The sequence below is a fragment of the Salmo salar genome, chromosome ssa25 (genome assembly GCF_905237065.1).
Source record: "Salmo salar chromosome ssa25, Ssal_v3.1, whole genome shotgun sequence".
Lineage (NCBI taxonomy): Eukaryota > Metazoa > Chordata > Actinopteri > Salmoniformes > Salmonidae > Salmo > Salmo salar.
The window spans coordinates 41,520,017-41,533,327 of NC_059466.1; the positions used below are offsets into that span (position 1 = coordinate 41,520,017).

The window sequence follows — 13,311 nt, forward strand, 5'->3', positions numbered from 1 at the left end:
GCCTGCTGGTGCCTACCATCGCTCAGTCAGACTGCTCTAACAAATCATAGACTTAATTATAACATAATAACACACAGAAATATGAGCCTTTGGTCATTAAAATGGTCAAATCCGGAAACTATAATTTCCAATATAAAACGTTTATTCTTTCAGTGAAATACGGAAGCGTTCCGTATTTTATCTAATGGATGGCAACCCGAAGTCTAAATCTTGCTGTTACGTTGTACAACCTTCAATGTTATGTCATAATTAATTACGGCCTTTGTTAGGAATAAATGGACTTCACACAGTTTGCAATGAGCCAGGCGGCCCAAACTGCTGCATATACCCTGACTGCTTGCACGGAATGCAAGAGAAGTGACACAATTTCTCTAGTTATAAGAAATTCATGTTAGCAGGCAATATTAACTAAATATGCAGGTTTAAAAATATATGCAGGTTTAAAAGTCATTGATGTTTATGATTAGGTACATCGGTGCAACGACAGTGCTTTTTTCGCAAATGCGCTTGTAAAATCATCACCCGTTTGTCGAAGTAGGCTGTGATTCGATGAGAAATTAACAGGCACCGCATCGATTATATGCAACGCAGGACACGTTAGATAAACTAGTAATATCATCAACCATGTGTAGTTAACTAGTGATTATGTTAAAATTGATAGTTTTTTATAAGATAAGTTTAATGCTAGCTAGCAACTTACCTTGGCTTCTTGCTGCCCTCGCGTAACAGGTAGTCAGCCTGCCACGCAGGCTCGCCGTGGAGTGCAATGTAAGGCAGGTGGTTAGAGCATTGGACAAATAACCGCAAGGTTGCAAAAATGAATCCCCGAGCTGACAAGGTAAAAATCTGTCGTTCTGCCCCTGAACAAGGCAGTTAACCCACCGTTCCTAGGCCGTCATTGAAAATAAGAATGTGTTCTTAACTGACTTGCCTAGTTAAATAAAGGTGTAGAAATAAAAATAAATAAAAAAAGATAGGCAAATCGGTGTTCATTAATACCAATTACCGATTGTTATGAAAACTTGAAATCGGCCCTAATTAATTGGCCATTCCGATTAATCGTTCGACCTCTAGTACCATGGTAAGACCATGTATATGGTAGTACTGAATGTGCGCGTGAGGTGCGATATCAAAAAGGCACAAAAAAAACAATTGTGTGTATGTACAGTTGAAGTCGGAAGTTTACATACACTTAGGTTGGAGTCATTAAAACTTAAACTGTCCCACAAATTTCTTGTTAACAAATTTCTTGTTTCTTGTTAACAAACTATACTTTGTGCATGACAGAACACATTTTTCTAACAATTTCACTTATAATTCACTGTATCACAATTCCAGTGGGTCAGAAGTTTACATACACTAAGTTGACTGTGCCTTTTAAACAGCTTGGAAAATTCCAGATGTCGTGGCTTTAGAAGCTTCTGATAGGCTAATTGACATAATTTGAGTCAATTGGATGTGTACCTGTGGATGTATTTCAAGGCCTACCTTCAAACTCAGTGCCTCTTTGCTTGACATCATGGGAAAATCAAAAGAAATAAGCCAAGACCTCAGAAAAACAATGGTAAACTTCCACATGTCTGGTTCATCCTTGGGAGCAATTTCCAAACGCCTGAAGGTACCACGTTCATCTGTTCAAACAATAGTACGCAAGTATAAACATCATGAGACCACGCAGCCATCATACCGCTCAGGAAGTAGACGCGTTCTGTCTCCTAGAGATTAACGTACTTTGGTGCGAAAAGTGCGAATCAATCCCAGAACAACAGCAAATGACATTGTGAAGATGCTGGAGGAAACCGGTACAAAAGTATCTATATCCACAGTAAAACGAGTCCTATATGGATATAACCTGAAAGGCCACTCAGCAAGGAAGAAGCCACTGCTCCAAAACCACCATAAAAATCCAGACTACGGGTTGCAACTGCACATGGGGACAAAGATCGTACTTTTTTGATCAATGTCCTCTGGTCTGATGAAAATAAATAAATAATTGGAACTGTTTGGCCATAATGACCATCATTATGTTTGGAGGAGAAAGGGGGAGGAATGCAAGCCAAAAAACACCATCCCAAATGTGAGGACGGGGGTGGCAGCATCATGTTGTGGGGGTGCTTTGCTGCAGGAGGGACTGGTGCACTTCACAAAATAGATGGCATTAAGAGGGAGGAAAATGATGTGGATATATTGAAGCAACATCTCAAGACCTCAGTCAGGAAGTTAAAGCTTGGTCGCGAATGGGTCTTCCAAATGGACAATGACCCCAAGCATACTTCTAAAGTTGTGGCAAATTGGCTTAAGAACAAGAAAGTCAAGGTATTGGAGTGGCCATCACAAAGCCCTGACCTCAATCCCATAGAAAATTTGTAGGCAGAACTGAAAAGCGTGTGCGAGTAAGGAGGCCTACAAACCTGACTCAGTTACACCAGCTCTGTCTGGAGCAATGGGCCAAAATTCACCCAACTTATTGTGGGAATCTTGTGGAAGGCTACCCAAAACGTTTGACCCAAATTAAACAATTTTAAGGCAATGCTACCAAATACTAATTGAGTGTGTGTAAACTTCTGACCCACTGGGAATGTGATGGAAGAAATAAAAGCTGAAATAAATCATTCTCTTTACTATTATTCTGACATTTCACATTGTTAAAATATTGCCAAGAAACTGAAGGTCTCGTACAATGCTGTGTACTACTCCCTTCACAGAACAGCGCACACTGTCGTAACCGTAATAGAAAGATGAGTGGGATGCCCCGGTGCACAACTGAGCAAGAGGACAAGTACATTAGTGTCTAGTTTGAGAAACGGATGCCTCACAAGTCCTCAACTGGCAGCTTCATTAAATAGTACCCGCAGAACACCAGCCTCAACGTTAACAGTGAAGAGGTGACTCCGGGATGCTTGCCTTCTAGGCAGAGTTCCTCTGTCCAGTGTTGTGTTCTTTTGCCCATCTTAATCTTTTTATTCTTATTGACTGGTCTGCGATATGGCTTTTTCTTTGCAACTCTGCCTAGAAGGCCAGCATCCCAGAGTCATCTCTTCACTGTTGACGTTGAGACTGGGTTTTTGCGGGTCAGAATCAGAATCTCCACAAAAGGGCTTTATTACAGACAGAACTACCCCCCCTCAGATGATCCCGCAGGTGAAAAAGCCAGATGTGACAGTCCTGTGCTGGTGTGGTTACACGTGGTCTGTAGGCCTGTTGGATGTACTGCCAAATTCTCTAAAACGATGTTAGAGGCGGCTTATGGTAGAGAAATTAATATTCAATTCGCTGGCAACAGCTCTGTTGGACATAACTGCAGTTGTGTGGCAAAACTGCACATTTTAGTGGCCTTCTATTGTCCCCAGCACAAGTTGCACCAGTGTAGAGATCATGCTGTTTAATCAGCTTCCTGATATGCCACACCTGACCTGTCAGGTAGAGGGATTATCTTTGCGAAATGCTCACTAACAGAGACGTAAACAAATTTGTGCTCAAAAACTGAGATTAATAAGCTTTTTGTGCATATGGAACATTTCTGTGATCTTTTATTTCAGCTCATGTGACATGGGACCAACACTTGACTTGTTATGTTTATATTTTCGTTTCCTGAGTCATGTTTGTGCCTGTGAGATTAGAGTCCGACAAGTAGAAGCGTTGTCTTCTCTTCCCTTGCAGTTGAAACTCAAACAAAATCAACAAAGGTTGTGATCAAAACATTGTAAATAGCCAAGAAACACAAGGACAAAGTTTCACTTTGGTAGACTTTTGCTTCAAGTCAATTAGACTAACTTTTATGCCTGTGCACAGGGCTTATAAAAATGAATCTTTCACTCAGCTCTTTGTGTGCACAGCCCCCATCCAGGCAGTGTTGCAGCGCCAGGTGGAATAGACTATTTAGGATTCGTAGTTTGACTTTCATTTACCAGCTATAAAATAAAATGTCGGAAATACTTAAAACAGCTACTGCAGTATTTATTTGACTATAAATGGGATCATACTTGACTTTTTTTCATTCAGGAAATGCTCACTGTGGAGCCCTGAACACCCGCCAACGTGGCTGGTGAATAGATATATCACCCGCCAATGCCAAAATCAACCCGCAGGCTGTTAATTTTAGATCCTGCACATCGACTCTGTACTGGTTCACCGTGTATATAGCCAAGTTATCACACACTGTGCATTTTATACATTTTTATTATAACAGTACGTGTTTTACTGTTCTATTAAATAAATATATTTTAAGTATCATTTTCTCTCTTTTCTTTCTCTCTGCATTGTTGGGAAGGGCCTGTAAGTAAGCATTTCAGTGTTAGTCCACACCTGTTTTCCGAAGTATGTAAAATTAGATTTGATGTACCTTTGCCTGCTTGCCTGAAAGTATTTTTTTTTACCCTGCAATAGAATTCAAGCATGTCGAGGAAGTTTGAACGTTTCTGTGGGACCATACTTCATGCCATCCCATTGCTTCCCATTCTCTGTTCTTCATTAGGCTGGCTTCTCATGCTATGGAGCCTAGCTGCAGTGCCTGATTGGACGGCTGGCTCTCTTCCTCTGGCAACTCAGGACAGAGCCCTGTACCCAGGGGTGTATGGGAAATATTTCCCACATAGGGTGGTGAAATAGTCCTCTGGAGTGGTGTGTTACTTTGGGGGAAAGTGGTAACTCTGGAATGGTGTGTTACTTTTTGGGAAATGGGGTGACTGGAATGCTGTGTAATTTGGAGGGGAAAAAGGGGTGACCTGAAATGGTGTGTTATTTGGGGGGTGACATTTGTCTGGTTCATATCAGCCACTGTCTGCTTCAGTCAGGTCCCGAGTGATCCTGTAGCACAGTGTCTGGGATGTCTGTGTCTGGCTGGCTAGATCTGAATGGATGAGACAGGGCTGTGGTGTGACGATTGAGACTACGCTGTCTGTGTGTCTCTGTCTCCCCTCAGGACTGCACTGACCTCTCTCCTCTTTCGCTTCTCTTTTTCTCTCTCTCTCTTTCCGCTCGCTCGCTCGCTCGCTCACTCACTCACTCACTCACTCGCTCGCTCACTCACTCACTCACTCACTCACTCACTCACTCACTCACTCACTCACTCACTCACTCACTCACTCACTCACTCACTCACTCACTCACTCACTCACTCACTCACTCACTCACTCACTCACTCACTCACTCACTCACTCACTCACTCACTCACTCTGTCTGGCACCTTTGGCTGCCTGACTGACTCAGATCCCCCTCCTAGTCAGTACAGCTCTACAGTGTCACCTGCTCTACATTGTGTGTCAAATGAAGACATGACCACCGCTTTACCCTGGTTCCTGTAATGCCATTGCTCCTGCACTGTGATAACATGCCTAACAAATGCAAATGTCGTTTTGATATCAAGTTGGAGGATTTGAAATTGCTCGACCGAACTACCCCCTTTATTCTCTCTGAGTGGCTAGGCTATATCCCGGCCACTGGTCCTGGTGATATACAGCTGGGCTGCACATACTTTTAATTCAGCCAGTGAATCGCCATCCTCCAGCTCACTGCCTGTTTCCAGGTGCTGCTCTCTCATTTGGCCCTCAGCCAAAGTGGGTAGTCACACCTCCCTCTTTGAAAGTCTGTGGTGGTGGTTTGTGTGATTTGTGTGGCTGTTATTTACATTTTGCCAGGCTATAACCCCAACTTTGGCATGGGAGCCTTGGCTTGTCACCTTGCCAAACGACTTGGGCGGTGAAAGCCTTGCAATGCACCCTCCCACTGAAAGGTCACCTGTGTGTCTGGGGCGACCTGCCATAAACCTGTATCTATTTTTATGAGAGGTACAGCGATATGGTTCAGTGATGATCAAGTTATTTGAGGGACTTGTAGTTGCTGTTTTGTAACACATTTAGATGGCTGTTATTGATTTCATATGTTGGATATTTTTTGCCATTAGACAGACCGTAATCAACGTGGATAGTTTTTAGGAAACGTAGGCCTATAAGCTCAAACTGATTTAGTGTGGACTTCTAAAAGTTGGGGCCTTTTTTAGACCACCATTTTTAATACGGGGTGTTGAAATGATTTCCCTCTTTCCCCTCTCCCCCTCTCTCTGCAGGCTGTAAGCTGCTATGACTCTGCCATCCTGAAGTCAGAAGGGAAAGTAGAGCCAGAGGTGTTCTGCCAGCTGGGCCACTTCAATCTTCTCCTGGAGGACTATCCAAAAGGTGATCAAACATATATGCGTGCGTGCGCACACACACAGTCTACACCAGATCACATCCTTAATTTAGTAATAACAATGCTTTTGAAATTGTATGTTTGGCAGAATGTAGGATTTCGGTGTTGGGCTTTGTCCTTTAAAGTAGCAGCAACTGCCAGACAGACTACACGTCATACCTCTTATTCTTCCCAAACCCTGTAAAAGGTGTCTGGGAAATTACAAATAATAGTAGGCAGTTATGTTGGTGTGTGGAATGCTCTGCTGTCTCTGTTGTCACACGGATAGTCTGAGTTCCTTCACTTGTCTGCCGTTATGTAATTCCACTGCCATTGTTTGCGGATGGCTCTGGGCTTTATATGACTACAAGTCTGGAGGAGTTTCTTGAAGAAATGTAGTTTGTGTGCGTTTTCATGCTTGAGTGTTTTTTTTAAGTTCGAAGAGCTGTTTATTGTTATACTTTGGGTTTTATTTGGCCTGTATAGCTGATGAGGTAGTGGATTGTGTGTTGAGTGGATGAAGATGATGTAATGTAGGCTAATTGTTACAGCATTGTTTTGATCTGTTCACTAACTGGTCTCTCCTCTCAGCATTATCTGCGTATCAGAAGTACTACAGTTTACAGTCGGACTACTGGAAGGTGAGTGGCTACTTTCTGAAACACCATGTATCCAAGTAGGTCTAGCTGTCGACTTCTACTTTCTGAAACACCATGTATCCAAGTAGGTCTAGCTGTCGACTTCTACTTTCTGAAACACCATGTATCCAAGTAGGTCTAGCTGTCGACTGCTACTTTCTGAAACACCATGTATCCAAGTAGGTCTAGCTGTCGACTGCTACTTTCTGAAACACCATGTATCCAAGTAGGTCTAGCTGTCGACTGCTACTTTCTGAAACACCATGTATCCAAGTAGGTCTAGCTGTCGACTGCTACTTTCTGAAACACCATGTATCCAAGTAGGTCTAGCTGTCGACTGCTACTTTCTGAAACACCATGTATCCAAGTAGATCTAAATGTTGACTGCTGACCCCTTGTTGTCTTGGCATTTAACTGCATACAACCACCTTGACGATGACAGTCTGTTCATAAAGGAATGGTGTTAGACTAGGGAAGCTGTTCTCCAGTGTCTGGGTCATATTCAGTCGACCGTTTGACCCGGCCAGGCCAGCCACCAGCTCTTATCATGCAGTGTGTCCTTTCCCTGCCCAGTGTGGGTGGATAAGAGGAGGATGGATGTTAGTTCCAGTCTGCCGTGGTGCCCATTGGCATGTGAGTGGAGATAAGGTGTTGGGGATGTGACCATGATGGGGACAGACAGCGTTGTGTTTCTGCCCCTGTTCACTGCTGGGGAAGTGTTTGATGATCTCTCCCGGGCTGTGGTTCGTGTTCTGGGGCTGTGACTGGGGCTGCCTGGGAGAAAGGGCTATGGCTTTAGACTGGAGTAAGGAAGGGCTACCTGAGACTGGGCAGAGCGCTGAAGCTGGGGTGTAGGGTTGGAGCTTGATTGAGGATCTCTAGACTGAGCATCAGGTTGGGCTTTGGACTAGGGGCTGGGTGTAGGGTTGGAGCTTGATTGAGGATCTCTAGACTGAGCATCAGGTTGGGCTTTGGACTAGGGGCTGGGTGTAGGGTTGGAGCTTGAGTGTGAGACTGTTGGCGAGGAGCCAGGTCTGGGGTAGAGGACTTGACTGGGAGGAGCAGGGAGGTAGGCTATACTCCCTGAGTCTGTGGAAGAAATGGTCAAAACATTGACTGAACTTGACTGAGTCTGTCTGTCTCATGGGATACGTGAGGTGAATGTGAAGGGTAGGCTGCCAGGCTGTCAGAAACGTTCTTACTCAGACTCACGCATCCTCTCTCACTTTCTCACCTCTCACATCGTCTTACTCTGGGGACCGATGCGTATCGATGAATTATTACTGGTGTTGCATGGTATACTGAAACTTTTGTACTTTTTCCGATATTAGAACCTGAAAAACGGTGTGGTACTAAAATGTTTGCTTTCGGTACTTCTCTCAAATGTGTCTCACGTCGTCTACTGACAGAGAGAGTATCAAGTCTGTCAGTGCAGCCGATGTCCCCTTGTCGTCTGCTCCACTTACTCATTGCTAGTTGTAGCGGCTAGAGTCTCTGTCCTGAGGAACCACTGCACTCACTGGGAGTCTGGGCTGCATCAGTTATGCTGCACAGAAGTTGAACTCTAATGCATGTAGAATTGTTGAAAATATTGAATTACTCTTTGCAAAACAATGTCCATTATATAACTTTATTCATTCACTTCATCTCCCCCGCTTCACCTCTTTCCCAGTCAAGATCATCTTAGCTCGAGCCTCGCTGTCTGTCTGTGTCTGTGTCTGAGATGTCATGGGTCTTAAAGAGACAGCACAGACTTTTATAAAATAACAGATTGCTTCTTCTATGCAGATGTTGTTGATCAATAAAATTAGTCCCAAATGGAAGGGAAACAGTTTGTCAAATTGACTGTGATTTATATAATTGATTCATTAATGCATACATTCAAATCTAAAAAGTCAAATGTAATGATATTGACCTCATGTGGAAACCGTCAGCCATGCTGTCTGTCTGATCCTCCTAACTCCTCAGCCATGCTGTCTGTCTGATCCTCCTAACTCCTCAGCCAGGCTGTCTGTCTGATCCTCTCTCCTCCTAACTCCTCAGCCATGCTGTCTGATCCTCTCTCCTCCTCTCCTCAGCCATGCTGTCTGATCCTCTCCTCTCTCCTCCTAACTCCTCAGCCATGCTGTCTGATCCTCTCTCCTCCTAACTCCTCAGCCATGCTGTCTGTCTGATCCTCTCTCCTCCTAACTCCTCAGCCATGCTGTCTGATCCTCTCTCCTCCTAACTCCTCAGCCATGCTGTCTGATCCTCTCTCCTCCTAACTCCTCAGCCATGCTGTCTGATCCTCTCTCCTCCTAACTCCTCAGCCATGCTGTCTGATCCTCTCTCCTCCTAACTCCTCAGCCATGCTGTCTGATCCTCTCTCCTCCTAACTCCTCAGCCATGCTGTCTGATCCTCTCTCCTCCTAACTCCTCAGCCATGCTGTCTGATCCTCTCTCCTCCTAACTCCTCAGCCATGCTGTCTGATCCTCTCCTCTCTCCTCCTAACTCCTCAGCCATGCTGTCTGATCCTCTCCTCTCTCCTCCTAACTCCTCAGCCATGCTGTCTGTCTGATCCGCCCTCCTCCTAACTCCTCAGCCATGCTGTCTGTCTGATCCTCTCTCCTCCTAACTCCTCAGCCATGCTGTCTGTCTGATCCTCTCTCCTCCTCTCACCTCCAAAAAATGTAATTCTTATTAAGAACATTTACATCTGATTGGTATTGAAAATTACATTTGTTTTCAGGTTGATTGGTATGTCTGTATGAGTAGGAGGTTCTGTGGTTAGAGGCTTTCGGTTGTGACTGATACCGGTACTATAGTGTCATGTGAAACTATGGCACAATGGTAACCTCTGAAAGGTGAATTACTGGGACACAATGGTAACCTCTGAAAGGTGAATTACTGGGACACAATGGTAACCTCTGAAAGGTGAATTACTGGGACACAATGGTAACCTCTGAATTTCACTATTTGGAAATGCACTGCAGTATGTATTTAGGCCTCTACTCTACCATTGCCCTTATGAGCATAGAATGCACTTTAATCCTGAGAGGGAGGAGGAGCTACTGTTTTTTGGCTAGGCCAACTAAACACTTTCCGTTTAGTAATATCAATCCCTCCAGGATTGCATTATCATTTTTTGTGGGCAAAATCAACAATTCCCTTCATATTAGGCTACGCTAGGGCCTGCAAACTTCACTAATCACGGCACTATTTCCTCATAAAACAGTCAAATCATCTCCATTTTGGGACAAGATCTTTGCATATTCTAATGCAAAAATGTCAGAATAGTGCACTGTGAAGTCAAGTGTCCCCCCCCTCCCCTCCCCTGCAAATATCCCAGCTAAATCCTAGAGGGACTGTGAAGTGTCCTTTTTTGTTGAAACTTGACTGAGTAATCAGCGCTGTTCAGACATTCTATCTTTTATTTTTTAATTTTTTGAATAATTTTTTTGTACCAATGCTGTTTGAGAAATAGACGAAATGTTCCTGCCACTAATGTTTTTTTCTCCCTCTCTCAAGAATGCTGGCTTTTTATATGGCCTTGGTTTGGTCTACTTCCATTACAACACATTTCACTGGTAAGTACACATTCACAGTATATTCCTTTGGACTGTAGTGCGTTTTTATTAGCTAGAGACCTGAGATCTGGATTTGCTTGGCCTTGTGGGCCTGTGTAGTGATACACAGGCTATATAGTACATTACATTTGTGTAGCTATTGTGTGTTCCTTACTGTGTGTGTATGTTGTGTTTTCATTGAACCCTTACCTGACTGGTGGGATTGACTGTTGAGTAGTCAATTATGCTTCTTTCATTCTATAAACTCATAGTTTTAAATTCAAATAACATTTTATTGGTCATATACACGTGGTTAGCAGATGTTTAGCAAAATGCTTGTGCTTCTAGTTCTGACAGTAATATCTAACAAGTAATCTAACAATTCCCCAACAACTACCTAATACACACAAATCTAAAGGGGAGAATGAGAATATGTACATGGATGAGCGATGGCCGAGCGGCATAGGCAAGGTGCAGTAGATGGTATAAAATACACTATATACATGTGATATGAGTAATGTAAATATTATTAAAGTGGCATTATTTAAAGTGACTAGTGATCCATTTATTAAAGTGTCCTGTGATTGGGTCTCAATGTAGGTAGCAGCCTCTCTGAGTTAGTGATTGCTGTTTAGCAGCCTAATGGCCTTGAGATAGAAGCTGTTTTTCAATCTCTGTAAATTCTGTTTATCAGTGCTGCCATTGCTTTGTATGACACTTGTTTTTCTAAGAATGTTGATATTTACTGCCACTGTCAATTGTAGGTCAGACAGCCCAGAATACTACTTACAGCAAATATAGAAGATTTGATATGCAGCCAGACTAGAGCCTGTGCGTTTCGGGGGGGGGGTGGGGGTGGAATGAGGAAGTTAGGCAGCTGACAGTTCAGGGAAAGGAAATCCTTCTACGTTCATACACTCAAGAGCTTAAGTTACGGTCATGAAAAGGTTAAAGCGTGGGGAGAGGGCGTAGTGTAATATGCTGTCTTAAACTCTTGTCCGCAGTAATGCTAGTTATGTGTTGGGCGTGCGACCAGTCTCAATGTCAACAGTGAAGCGGTGATTCTGGGATGCTGGCCTTCTAGGCAGAGTTCCACTGTCTGGTGTCTGTGTTCTTTTGCCCATCTTATTCTTTTATTGGCCAGTCTGAGATATTGCTTTTCCTTTGCAACTCTGCCTATAAGGCCAGCATCCCGGAGTCGCCTCTTCACTGTTGACGTTGAGACTGGTCTTCTGCGGGTACTATTTAATGAAGCTGCCAGTTGAGGACTTGAGGCATCTGTTTCTCAAACTAGACACTCTAATGTACTTGTCCTCTTGCTCCGATGTGCACCGGGGCCTCCCCTCTTTCTATTCTGGTTCGAGACAGTTTGCGCTGTTCTGTGAAGGGAGTAGTACACAGCGTTGTACAAGATCTTCAGTTTCTTGGCAATTTCTCACAGGGAATAGCCTTCATCTCTCAGAACAAGAATAGATTGACAAGTTTCAGAAGAAAGTTCTTTGTTTCTGGCCATTTTGAGCCTGTAATCGAATCCACAAATGCTGATGCTCCAGATACTCAACTAGTCTAAAGAAGGCCAGTTTTATTGCTTCTTTAATTAGCACAACAGTTTTCAGCTGTGCTAACATAATTGCAAAAGGATTTTCTAATGATCAATTAGCCTTTTAAAATGATAAACTTGGATTAGCTAAAACAATGTGCCATTGGAACACAAGTGATGGATGCTGATAATGGGCCTTTGTACGCCTATGTACATATTCCATTGAAAACCAGCCGTTTCCAGCTACAATAGTCATTTACAACATTAACAATGTTTGTTATTTTAATGGACAAAAAAATGTGCTTTTCTTTCAAAAACAAGACTATTTCTAAGTGACCACAAACTTTTGAACAGTAGTTTGTATATAAGGCTTATGAGAAGGGGGGAGACGAATAGACTATGACGTTCATCTAAACTGGAGGGGGAAATGATTGTCTAAACAAACACCCAACAATGATAGTGAATACAGTGGGGGGAAAAAGTATTTGATCCCCTGCTGATTTTGTACGTTTGCCCACTGATAAAGAAAGGATCAGTCTATAATTTTAATGGTAGGTTTATTTAAACAGTGAGAGACAGAATAACAACAAAAAAATCCAGAAAAACGCATGTCAAAAATGGTATAAAATTATTTGCATTTTAATGAGGGAAATAAGTATTTGACCCCCTCTCAATCAGAAAGATTTCTGGCTCCCAGGTGTCTTTTATACAGGTAACGAGCTGAGATTAGGAGCACACTCTTAAAGGGAGTGCTCCTAAAAGCAGCTTGCTACCTGTAAAAAAGACACCTGTCCACAGAAGCAATCAATCAATCAGATTCCAAACTCTCCACCATGGCCAAGACCAAAGAGCTCTCCAAGAATGTCAGGGACAAGATTGTAGACCTACACAAGGCTGGAATGGGCTGCAAGACCATCGCCAAGCAGCTTGGTGAGAAGGTGACAACATTTGGTGCGATTATTTGCAAATGGAAGAAACACAAAAGAACTGTCAATCTCCCTCGGCCTGGGGCTCCATGCAACATCTCACCTCGTGGGGTTGCAATGATCATGAGAACGGTGAGGAATCAGCCCAGAACTACACGGGAGGATCTTGTCAATGATCTCAAGGCAGCTGGGACCATAGTCACCAAGAAAACAATTGGTAACACACTACGCCATGAAGGACTGAAATACTGCAGCGCCCACAAGGTCCCCCTGCTCAAGAATACATATACATGCCCGTCTGAAGTTTGCCAATAAACATCTCAATGATTCAGAGGACAACTGGTGAAAGTGTTGTCATCAGATGAGACCAAAATGGAGCTCTTTGGCATCAACTCAACTCGCCGTGTTTGGAGGAGGAGGAATGCTGCCTATGACCCCAAGAACACCATCTCCACCGTCAAACATGGAGGTGGAAACATTATGCTTTGGGGGTGTT

At 43.4% G+C, this 13,311-nt stretch overlaps 1 protein-coding gene across 5 annotated transcripts in view; it reads left to right on the top strand.

Annotated features, from left to right (window-relative positions):
* The window catches only part of LOC106586785 (lysine-specific demethylase 6A), a 113,898-nt gene that overhangs the window by 12,474 nt on the left and 88,113 nt on the right, over window positions 1-13,311 (top strand). For all 5 annotated transcript variants that reach the window (XM_014174411.2, XM_014174415.2, XM_014174412.2 and 2 more), the window contains exons 3-5: window positions 6,065-6,173; window positions 6,757-6,806; window positions 10,312-10,370. In XM_014174411.2, the coding sequence (XP_014029886.2) occupies window positions 6,065-6,173; window positions 6,757-6,806; window positions 10,312-10,370 (218 nt within the window). The remainder of the gene's footprint in view (window positions 1-6,064; window positions 6,174-6,756; window positions 6,807-10,311; window positions 10,371-13,311) is intronic.